Source organism: Eurosta solidaginis, chromosome 3 (genome assembly GCF_040869045.1).
Source record: "Eurosta solidaginis isolate ZX-2024a chromosome 3, ASM4086904v1, whole genome shotgun sequence".
Lineage (NCBI taxonomy): Eukaryota > Metazoa > Arthropoda > Insecta > Diptera > Tephritidae > Eurosta > Eurosta solidaginis.
The window spans coordinates 47,711,258-47,724,038 of NC_090321.1; the positions used below are offsets into that span (position 1 = coordinate 47,711,258).

General features: G+C 36.4%; 1 protein-coding gene across 1 annotated transcript; it reads right to left on the minus strand.

Annotated features, from left to right (window-relative positions):
- Window positions 1-497: 497 nt before the first annotated feature.
- ValRS (Valyl-tRNA synthetase) lies at window positions 498-9,684 on the minus strand. The gene is made up of 8 exons (XM_067771564.1): window positions 9,608-9,684; window positions 8,962-9,220; window positions 8,600-8,767; window positions 7,808-8,362; window positions 7,245-7,744; window positions 6,976-7,183; window positions 4,561-5,590; window positions 498-4,501 (listed from the first exon to the last, which is right to left on the minus strand). The coding sequence occupies exons 2-8, from the start codon at window positions 9,166-9,168 to the stop codon at window positions 3,999-4,001; spliced, it is 3,171 nt and encodes a 1,056-aa protein (XP_067627665.1). The 5' UTR covers window positions 9,169-9,220; window positions 9,608-9,684; the 3' UTR covers window positions 498-3,998.
- Window positions 9,685-12,781: the final 3,097 nt, after the last annotated feature.

The following is a 12,781-nucleotide window of genomic DNA, read 5'->3' on the forward strand; positions in this document are numbered from 1 at the left end:
TACTTTTTTTCGAATTTGATTTTTAAGGTTTTTTTCATGACCTACTAAAAATGTTCATTTGTATACCCTGTCTGACCCAAAATGTCCGCTAAAAACATTGGCGATAACAGTTTTTGAGTTGGCTATAAAAATTTTACAATCAAATGAAAATTTTTTTAGTAGGTCGTGAAAAAACCTTAAAAATCGAAGTCGAAAAAAAGTCAAAAAAATAAAATTTGGCAGGCTCGAAAATTATTCTTTTGGGTGTGCGTAGTGGACCTTTTTTTCCTGAACCAAAATTCCTATCGTAAAATCGATGGCGCGATATCAGTTAATAAATCGGCACAGTCTAATATATATATATATATAAAAAGGTATATACATATTTAATGTTTTTCCACTTTAGCAGCCAAAGAAATGAAGCTTCATTAAATTATTATTAGCATGTTTAGCTTAACTTAAGGTAAGGGTGTCAAACAAAACTAAATCAATATTTAATTTTAAAATATAAACTCAAAAAATTAATAAAAGCGTCTGAAATAGTGCCTACATTAAAACTTGAAAGATGATTACATGTACATATGTATATATATTTTTTTAAAGTTCGCAAACATTTAAATTTAAAAGTGTTAAAACGATTTAGAAACGAATCAAACTTGTTTTGAGATATTGAAAAAAAAAAAACTTTTTAAATGTTCGTTTTATTAATTCAAAAAACAAAAAGGTCCAGTGACAGGCAGTCGGCGAACAAACCGACAGATGTTTCTATGATACCGTAGCACAAGTCGTCAAGGTTTTTCCCGGTAGTGAGGTTAGAAACGCAATCCAGCGCCCAAACTCCAACCTGCGTTAACAAATATCAAAAATAGATAAAACTTATTACTGTTTGAAAAGTATGCAACATTTTGTAGCATATGATCACAAGGAATAACAGCCTAACTCCAATACTTTTGCATAGGACTTATGCGGTTATTCCTTATGACCATATGGTACTAAATGTTCCTTACTTTTCTGCGCACTTGTTACTGTTTTAGATATTTTTGACGATGTAGTTTAAGTGTTAGCGAGTTTGAAATGTGGGCGCTGGATTGCCTTGACATGCGTCTTTTCAACAGTTTGGACCACGGCTGCCACTATTGGTTCATTTGGGCCAAAAATGGTTCCTTCCAAACCCATCTGGTGCGCTGGTCCCTTTTTTTCAATTTTGGTCCTTTTTAGACAGTAGTCACGACTTTGGTACTTTTCTTCTTTTTTCACTGAGGTTAAAATTCACAACTCTACCCACACCATTTAGTACACTTTCGTCAAACCACATATAATTTTCAATTTACTTATGTATATGGTAATCTTACCACAAAAATTGCTCTGTCAATAAAATGTAGCAGACCAATGACATTTCATAGGAGATATTTTAGGCGAAGCATTAATAAGAAAAGTGATGGATCTAAGGGCAAACACATTACACGGATTTATCAGAAAAATTTCTTGTTTTAGTATCCAGATATTTCGATCGGTTATCAAACACTTTTCGTGATAGATTTTTTCACTAGTTGAGCTAAGAAAATTTTTCTCAAATGCACGTGTGCCTCTTAAGAAATTTGGCAGGGCTTTCCACTGATGGAGCCATTACGATGGCCGTAGAGTTAAAATTTGAATTGAAAACTAAGTAAAATAATGAAACTAATTGGTTTTATGTTTGGTAACACTTTCAAAATTTGTTACAAAGAACTCCCATTGTAAAAATTGCAGGTGTATTGTGGTGTTCCAGGAGTATTGTGGTGACCTTTTATATTCAGATTTTGAAGCAAATGTAAAAAAAAATTTCATTTCGAAAAAAGTGTTTTGTGTTTTATTCTCGTAGGTACAGAATAAACTTCAATAACGCTGTTAACTAATTTCTAGTACCTACTAAAATGTAATCGGGTGCCGATATTGCACAGTTGAAACTTTGATATTTGATTTTTAATCTGAAGCCTGGGGCTAGATTCAGTAAATTTGAGTTTTTCAAAAATCACACTAAATCTAGGCTTTGGTATGAAATTTCAACGTTCAGTGGACAAAGTAAGCATCATTTATGATTTACTGAGTTTGCTCATAGTTCGGCTACACAAAAACGCAAATTTTTGAGCATTTTCTTACTAAAACCTAACTGCGCTATACATTTGATTTCTTTCCAATTAACAACATAATGCTGGAATTAAGAGCTTTGTCAGCAAAACTACGTTCAAAACATATAGTTAGTGAAGGCATAGACTTATCCTAGAAATTTGAAAATATAATACCTGAAAGTAGTGTTTTGTTTGTGCAGTTTGAATTAAGTCTCCTATTCGCTAACTTTATTAAAATTTTGTATAGGAAACCATGGAAACATCCTGAAATTTTATATTTAACCACGACTACGACACTTTTGTGAATTGCTTATATCACAATCAAATGAAACAAAAATTTGGTCCTTTTTTCTGTGAACTGGTCCTTTTTTTCGATGAAATGAAAACATGGTGTGGCAACCGTGGTTTGGACTGTCAACTTTCTGTATGTGTTGTTGCTTTTTTACTTGATTTTTGCGAAACATACATATAAAACAGACGATGCTCTGGGAATAGATCCTTTGTTCTTTTTTTTTTTTATTAAGTAGTTTTCAAAACCTTACTATTTTAAAGCGTTCAACTTTTTTGAAAAAATGTATATATGTACATACATAACCATCTTTCAATTAGCAACGAAAAACACAAACCTGTATTGCCAATATTTTTCTTAAAATTGAAAGCCGTCTAAAGTGAAATTCAAAAGTAACTAAAAGTGCATTATTTATGTGTTTATACATAAACAAACAAAGAAAGTATTCAAATAAGTTTTGTTTATATACAACTTTATATAAACATACATAACCGCCTAAAAGTATGCAGCATAATAAACAATATACAATATACCTACATAAATTCATAAACTATAATATATTAGCAAATAAATATAAAAATTTATATGTAAGTGTTTACAACGAAAGACTTACTGTGTACACGTAACGCTAAACTTGCCTTTATTTCATAAAAGTAAAAGAAAAAATTATACGTCAGATGTTCACAAAAAATAAAAAATAAAAAACTGAAAAAAATGAATTCTTCTGAAAATTATGTAATTATGTATTTGACTAAGGCGTTTTTTTTTATGAAAAAAAAAATGTAACCCTCATGTAGCACTCTCAAACTCTAACATTTGACCGGAGCCACATAGCGCTCTGCTTTTCTCAGTCAGTGAGATATAATTTGTGAAAGGAGCACAGCAACTTACGAGAGGGCTAAGAAGCATCAACAGGGCGACATTATTTTCAGAAAAGAAAACACCATAAGTTATATAAAATATTAAAAAAAATGATTTATACATACATATGCGTACCCAAATTATTGATACAAAACATACAAATACTTATACATTGTAAATAAAAATAATTATAAATATTATATGTACATACATGTAAAGGAATGTAATTAAAATAAATACAAAATATATTTAAATTATTAATAAAATATGATTTTCTTCTGTCTAAAATGGGTTTGGGGGTTTTTGTACCTTTTTTTTGGTATAATTAAATTTTTCAAGCGTTTTTGCTATTCAAATATTTCTGTTTTGTGATTTTCTGATTAACTTTGTTTACTACATAATAAAACCAACTAATAGTTTTTGATTCCATAATTTATAATTGAGTCAAGTTTATTGGTTATTTACTTAAAAATATACACATTATGAAAAAAGTTTTTATAAATAATGAACTGAGTTGAATTTAGTTATTAAAACTATCATTATTTCAAGCCAACTTTGATTTTGTTGTACTACAAACATGTTGCAGAGTTTTTATCATATATATAAAAATATATTAAGAAAGCAAACGAAAAAGCGTACTAAACAAAAGAAAAAAATTAAAACAATAAATAGTTTGCTAAGCATAAATGCATAGTGCTAATAGTAAGTAATATTAATCCTTTGCATTGTAAACGGCGTGACAGCAATAAAATCAAATATGTTTACATCAATTTCAATGTTTCAATTGCTGCCACAATGCGCTCTACTTCACCCTCAGACTGTTGTAGTTTTTCCGTATTAGCCTTTTGCACTTCAGCTGGCACTTTTGTTATATAATCAGCTGTCTGCATTGATTGCTTCAATTTATTAACAGTTTGCTCTAGCTGCTCTTTGCGTTTATGTAATTTTGTAATTTCCTTATCTGACTCAATGAGACCTTTGAGCAACAAATGCACTTCACATTGAGCGCTTACGGCGAGTATTGCACAACCTGACGGTGGTTGCGTGTCAAATTCAATTTTGGAACAATAGGCAATAGTGGCTAAGTCACTGCCGTATTTTTTAAGAATTGCATTAGGCTGCTCATCGGTACATACAATGTAAGCCTCGGTTTTTACTTTATTAGGCAGATTATAATCGGAACGTGCTGAACGTATAATACGCGCTGCTTTTTGCATGAACTCCACATCTTTTTCGAGTTTTTCGTTGTACCAACTTATATTTTCTGTCAATATAAATGCAAATTATGGTTTTGAGAAATAAAACGCAATCCACAACACTTACCTGGATATGCAGCTACACAAATACTGGGTGTAGTATCGGCACGCGGTAGCCGTTGAAACAATTCCTCGGTAATAAAAGGCATGAAGGGCGACAAAATACGTAGACCCAAATCTAGACACACAAATAACGTACGACGTGCTGCAGCTTTTTGTTCATCGTTACCATTTTGGAAAATCGGCTTAACACACTCCAAATATACATCACATAAATCGTATAACCAAAAACTATGGCAAGCGCTCGTCACAGCGGCAAAGTCGTATTGTGCAAAACCAGTATTACATGCACCAATAGCAGCTGATAAACGTGATAATATCCACAAATCCATATTGTTTTCATTGCCGCTCAGCTGCAAATCTGAACTATATTTTTCAGCGCCGCTAAAATACACCAGCGCAAACTTTGTTGCGTTCCATAATTTATTACAGAAGAAACGATAGCCTTGGACACGATTAATATCCAAATTAATATCACGCGCTTGCGTAATGTAAGCACACAAAGCGAAACGTAATGCATCGGAACCACATTCGGGAATACCATTGGGGAAATCCTGCCTTTGTCCCGCTTTGGCCTTTTCAATTTCAGCCGGATCCAAATTAGAATCGTACAATAATTTGTGTAAATCTTCAAGTGTAATGCCTTTAATAACATCCATGGGATCAATAACATTTCCCAAGGATTTGGACATTTTTCGGCCATGTGCATCACGTACCATTGGATGTAAGTAAACTTCTTTGAATGGCAATTTGCCAAGCAATTTTTGTCCAAAAAATACCATACGAGCAACCCAGAAAAAGAGTATGTCGTGGCCTGTTTCAAGTAATGTTGTGGGATAAAAAGCTTGTAAATCCGCAGTGTTATCAGGCCAACCAAACACGGAAAAGGGAAAGAGACCTGAACTAAACCATGTGTCCAACACATCCTCATCTTGTTGTAGCAAAATTTTACTGGCATCAATATTAAATTTCACGGCTGCTTTTCTCAGCGCTTCTTGTTCAGAACGTGCGACAATCCAGTACTCTTCATCATCGGGCTATATATAAAAAAGAATGATGATTGAACTTTGATATTCAAATTCTAACATAACCACTGTAAAAAATGTTAAGAGGAACGAAAATATAAAGGTGGAGCGCACTAAATAGGTTAGGTTAGGTTGAACTGGCCGTTCCATGAGCACCTCACATAGACTGAATGAGTCCGTAGTGTTACCAGAAGTTTGTTTTAACGACCAAACTGAAATACCCTATCAAAAACAGGACCTATGTTATAAAATAACTCCGTCCTCTTAGCAAACACTAGAAGCTTCCTAGGACTTAAGCCACTTGCTGCTTCTAGATCTGACAGCTGTATCACTCGTAATAGCTGGAGTCTTAGTCTGGCAAGTGCAGGGCACGAGCATAGAACGTGTTCGATCGTTTCCTCCTCCAACTCGCACTTCCTACATCAGCTATCAATGACCAAGCCTAATTTAAAGGCATGTGACGCCAGAAGGCAGTGTCCAGTCAGAGTACCCGTCATGAGTATACAGTCCTCTCTTTTTAATGATAGAAGCAACTTTGTTAGTCTAAGGTTGTAAGACCTACACATAATCTTCGACACTTTACAGCCCCGCGCTTGAACCCACGCCTTTCCTACTTGATCGATCATGTGTACCTCTCGCCTTTGCTTAATCTCGCCCAGTCTAATTGGGACGTCTACGGAGCGAGCTTTAAGGGATGCGCCCTTTTTAGCTAGTTCATCCGCTTTTTCATTCCTGAAAATAGACTTTCCACTAAATAGACTATCGATATAATCTTTACTGTTGTTGTTGTTGTTGTAGCGATTAGTTACTCCCCGAAGGCTTTGGGGAGTGTTATCGATGTGATGGTCCTTTGTCGGATACAGATCCGATACGCTCCGGTAACACAGCACCATTAAGGTGCTGGCCCGACCATCTCGGGAACGATTTATATGGCCACATTAAACCTTCAGGCCATCCCTCCCTCCCCACCCCCAAGTTCCATGAGGAGCTTGGGGTCGCCAGAGCCTCGTCTGTTAGTGAAACGGGATTCGCCGCTCGAAGGTGAGGTTTACAATTGGGTTGGAGAAGCTATATATTGCGCTACACAACCCCTTGAATCCCATATAATCTTTACTCAAGTCCGGCAATGTGTGCTACTAAATACTACAATCTAATAAAGCCCGAAGTTTCGTGCAAAGTTTTAGGTCCCTGTTTTATCGGGAGGTTTTGTTAAACTCGATAGCGAAATTTCCAAGTTCCGACGTTTTTTAAAATTTTCACGATCCCTTATCCACCTAGCAAAGTTTTTTTCTCTCACGCAAATTGTCATCGGACTCCGATGTGTGTTCCAAGTTTCAAGACTCTGGCTCTCTACAAATTATAAATAAGTTCACTCCGCGAAATTCATTCCAACTTACCGTTCCGCTTTTGATGTTTTTATCATTAAAGCTGACATAATAAGCGGGTATGCGATGACCCCACCACAATTGGCGTGATACACACCAATCTCGTATGCCTTCCATCCAATGGTACCAGATTTTAGTGTAATGCTCTGGTATGATTTTTAGTTCACCATTACGTACAGCTTCTGTTGCATCGGCGGCTAATTGATCGCATTTTACATACCTAAACAAACCAAAATTATATTTCAAATGCACTTTTCAAGTCATTTAATAAGGCCACATACCATTGCGGTTTTATCATTGGCTCTACCACATCCTTAGAGCGGCTACAGAATGGTACTACCATAGGATTATTAACAGTCTCACGATACAACCCTATCTCCTTAAGTTTTTCCAAAATATGTTTACGGCAATCAAAACGCTTCATACCTTTGAATTCACCATAATCACCAATAATATAACCATCATCATTGAAAATTGTAATGAATGGTAAATTACAGCGTTTGCCTACTTCATAATCATTAGCATCATGCGCAGGAGTAATTTTTACAGCACCTGTGCCAAAATTCATATCAACAAAGTCATCTACAACGATTGGTATGCGGCGTTCACAGAATGGATGTGTAACGAATTTGCCATGCAAATGCTTATAGCGTTCATCTTGCGGATGTACCGCCACAGCAGTATCGCCTAGCATTGTTTCAATTCGCGTTGTAGCAACGACTACTTCCTCCTCGGAATTCTCAACTTTGTACGCAAACTTGATAAGTACACCAAATTCAACCTGCAGTGCAAATATTTAAAATATTATTTTTAGATCTATATATATTAAAACTACTTTAAATACCTTATTATCATAACCCGGTATAGAAAAGAAAGTTTTCCCAGATATATCTAATTTATCCACTTCAATATCGGATATAGCTGAACGCAGTGCACAAGACCAATTGACAAGTCGTGCACTACGATAAATACTACCATCTTCATGTAGACGCACAAATGCTTCGGTAACAGCTTTACATAATTTGGGATCCATTGTAAAAGCTACACGTGTCCAGTCATACGACGAACCCAAACTTTTGAGTTGATCATAAATACGTATACCTTTTTCACGACGCCAGTCCCATATTTTTTCAATAAATTTTTCACGCCCCAAATCATGTCGCGTCAGTTTTTCTTCCCGCCAAAGTTTTTTTTCCACAACCACTTGGGTAGCGATGCCAGCATGATCACAACCTGGTACCCATAGCGTTGTGTAACCCTTCATGCGATGATAGCGTGTGATAGCATCCTCAATAGCATTGGTCAACGCATGACCCAAATGGAGGGAGCCTGTTACATTAGGCGGTGGAATAACCATCACAAATTTGCCTTTTGGGTTCGGCTCTGCTATGCTAGTGCGCTAGTAAATATACAATTTTAATTACATTTGCATACGCCAAAGCATTTAAATATCTACAAAGTAACATAAAAAAATAGCGGAAAAACACAACTTCTTTGCCTTGCATAAATCTATGCAATGTTACGTCAGTGGCATTACATAAAGCCGTACCCAAAATACATTAAAATCTATGCATGTAGCTGAGTCGCACTCTATATATAAATGAACATACAAGGATACTTTTTTATTTCAACTTACACCATATTCTGGAGTAAAAAATCCTTCCTTTTCCCACCAACAATACCATTGTGCTTCAACATAACGTGGACTATATGCATCTGGAAGTGCTCCTACAATGGCTTTCTTTTCACCTGGCGCTGTATTCGCTGTATATAAAGCAACATCTTTGACCTCCTTAGCTTTTTTCTGTAAAGTATAAAATTGCCCAGTGAGGTTAAGAAAAAACAGCAAAAACACGTAAATTGAAATGAAAGCACGTTCACTTAGGCGGCAGCACCGCAACCTAATACAACAGCCGCTCTATACCCAAGCGCCATATCAAACTTGGAATTAGACATTATGTGCGTGTATATGTATGTATGTGCATACCTACCACTTACCTCAGGTTTTTCTTTCTTCTCAGTTAGTGCTGGTGCTGCTCCCTTTTTGTCCAATTTTGCTTGGAGTTTAGCTAGCTTTTCAGCCTTTTTAGCTTCCTTTTCCAATTGTTTTGCTGTTTTTGGTGGTCCATCAGCAGAACTTTCGACGGTTGCAAGAGTTGCTACGCCACCATTGGTAACTGGTGGCTCCATAATTAAATGTAGCATAAACTCAGTAAAATGGTAAAACGTGTAAAACTATCGTGAATTTCTGTTCGTAGTAGCAGTCATCATAGTGTACAAGTACAAGTGTGTTGACTTATCTGTCAAGCATTCTGACAGGCACTCGCTGGATTCGGAATGACAGCGAATTCAAAATGGATACCATTACCGAATGCTCCGAATGATTGAAAAATTGAAAAAGTCGATACGATTGGTAGTCAAAAATGTTGTCGATGAGACCAAAAATGCGACTCTAGACCTGAGATTTCCATCAGTCTCATCGACAACATTTTTGACTACCAATCGTATCGACTTTTTCAATTATTCAATCATTCGGAGCATTCGGTAATGGTATCCATTTTGAATTCGCTGTCATTCCGAATCCAGCGAGTGCCTGTCAGAATGCTTGACAGATAAGTCAACACACTTGTACTTGTACACTATGGTAGCAGTCTACGGATAATTAGTAATATTTAGCTGGCTGTGCCCATAGTGTACATATACAAGTGTATCAACTAAGCGATAAATGTCAAAACTACAAACAGCCTCGCTCACCTGATGCAAATCTCAGGTCTAGAGTTGCATTTTTGGTACGTAAGAGTACTTCAAGCTGAGTTGCATTTGTTAGTTAATAAAACTTTGTAGTATTTACAGATGAAATAGTTGCATATATTTCCGCGGAAATAAGAATACTAGAAGATTTGTAGTCTGCAACGATGCGGAAACATACGGAAAGAAAAATTTATTTAAATTAGAGTCAAAATATAAAGCGCCACACGTGTAACATGGAAAAATTTCACTTCTAAGGCTGTTTACACAAAATGGTGCTGCAAGTGTAAACAAATCAAACTCCTATATAACACTACTTTATTTTCTATGTATTTTTCTTGTATTTTCTGTAATATTTTTTGTCGAGGGAGCCAATAAGCTTTCAGTACTGGTGTAAGTGTGTGAACTATATTTGAAAAAACTAACGAAATACAAGAAAATACAACGTAGTTCATTAAAAACAAACAAGCCAGTTTGTATTTCGATTGGGTTTTTTGACATTAGGCCGGTTTTTATTTATTTTTTCTGACAAATGAAAATTTTGTTTTTAGTTTCAAAATTTTGTGCATAAAAACACAATTAAATTCATAGTGTAAATTGTGTGCGCAAATGAGTTTTCAATAGGTGTACATTTTTCAGTTTTTCAAAGTTAAGGAATTGACTTCCAGATTCTTGTGTTACACAAATATAATGAACTTGGGTACAGAAATTCAAATTAAAAAGTTTTCACAATAATTTGAAAAACTCTACGTTTTCTCTGCCTTTTACACTTAAAGGTTTAACCCTCCGTAATAAATTAAACATTTAATGAAAATCAATAACTCTGAACTGAATACTTTTCGCCATGATATAAAATTAAAATGCTGTGGAACAGGAGCAACACTTTTGTGACTACACAAACCCTGTTTCAATCTTTTGCGTCTCTGCACAGAACCCTAAATGTCCGTTTTCAACCGAAACAACAATGGCAACCCAGATTTTCCCGTTATGCTCATTTAAGCGAGTGTCTGCCAGAAAGAAGTCAACACACTTGTACTTGTACACTATGGCTGTGCCACGCGTTAACCGAAGTGTGGTCGTATATCACAAATCACAAAAGCAGCTGTGATGTGAGATCATCAAATGTCAAAAGAAGCTGAGATTTTAAGGGCCAATTAATGGTGACTCAACCATAAAACCATAACCAGATAAAACAGCTGATCGAACCTACCTTATGGAAATCAATGTAATCGATTAATGGTGCCATACCACAACGCTAACGCCATAACCATACCATTGCCAACCAGTTAGTTTTTGGCTTCTCGCCAAATCCATAACCTGCAAATATTTGAGTTGGCGAATTTAATAACTTTTTGTACATTTTATTCATTGTTTTGGATACGTTAAGACTAAGAGACTTATTTTTTGTGGAATATGTTTGTAATTTTTTGTGTTTTCTTCATTTTTATTAAATTTTCACGATTTTTAGGTTAAGGCATCATTAATCGATCACATTGGAGATGGTTATGGTTATGGGTACGGTTACGGCAAATGCAACGACGATGATTTGATCAAGATAAATCCAGATAGAAGTATGGTTCAATTTGTGAGCCAGCTAATTTCTTGCCTTTAGTTTGGCAACGCTGCTTTTAATAAACCTGGATGATGGCTTTTTACTTATTACTGCAAATTATCGCAAAGCATTTCACTTTGGCTTTCCGTTCTTGTCTTTTCGCGCGAGTGGACGTGCAGTGTCATCCTCAACTCAACGTCAATTTTTCGGACTTTTTTGCGTTGAGTTGAAAATCAAACTAGGCCTCAAGGTTGGCTTCTGTGCTTCCCTCGAGCGTTTTGGCGGAGTTAGGAGTTGCAATTCCTCCCTAACCTGGAGTTAGGGTGGTGTTATTGCACTCCTAGCAGGAATCAGTAAAAGAATAATTGGCGTGGAGCCACTTAAAGAAAAAATTATATACATAATTGAACTAACGGAACAGTGAAAATAACGGAACAGTGAACATAACGAAATAAAAAACTCATGGCAACACGCCACATATTGAAATAAAATAGAGAAAATTCTCGTAATTGGTGATGGCGCTTTAATTCATTGAATGGGCCAAATAATTCGATTTATAATCGACCTCCCTAGCCACGGTGCGGGAGTAAACTTAAACCCCTAAAAAAAAAAAAAAAATTATCGCAAAATAAGCGTACACGGTGTCGACGCCCACTAGTTATAGCTGCTTTTTCTGGGAGATTGGAAGGGACGTGATTCCAAGCCAACCACCGGAGCAACAGGAATTGATTACTAGTGCTGTCAGAATGGGCGAGATTTCGAGAAGCACACAATAAGGTTGGAAAGGGCGTTATTCTAAGCCACCCGCCCAAAATCACTGGAATTTGTCGAAAGAAGAAAGACAGCACAAAGCGAGTTCTACACGGTATCACCCCACCTTTCTCGTATCTCGACACCCCTCCCCCCTCTTCAAGTATCCTGCAAAAATTGCAAATACTCCATGCATGCATGTATGGAGTACTCGCTATGAATCAGCCGAGTGCTCCAAAATTAATCACAATTCATTTAAACAATATGGTCCAATTAACATTGCGAAGGCCTATAGCTGGACCATATACTCTAGCTCCGCATTAAATCAGAGTAATCCATGGAGTACCCACAGTCCAATAAACATCGTGTAGTGATTAGGTTGAGGGGGCTGAGCTGGACACTATGGTAACAGCTCACTACCTAGGCCACAAATGGGCCCATTGTAATACCCTATACGTTCTCAAAGAGGACCCCTACCCTGCCTAAAGCGGGTCAAACCACTTCGTGCAATTTACATATTTTGCTAGAGCCTTGACTTCATAGCTAGAGATCTCAGCAAGGTCATGTAGAAAAGGTTTACCAAGGATGGCCAACCTACGCCTACTAAGCGCTGGACAATGACAGAGAAGGTGCGGGACACTCTCCCCCTCTTCGGTACATCTGCAGCTGCGACAATAGACGAAGGTCGTTACCCCCATTCTAGCACAATGCGTGCCTATTGAACAATGCCCCGTTAAAACCCTTATCAGGGACGATAGATCTGATTTG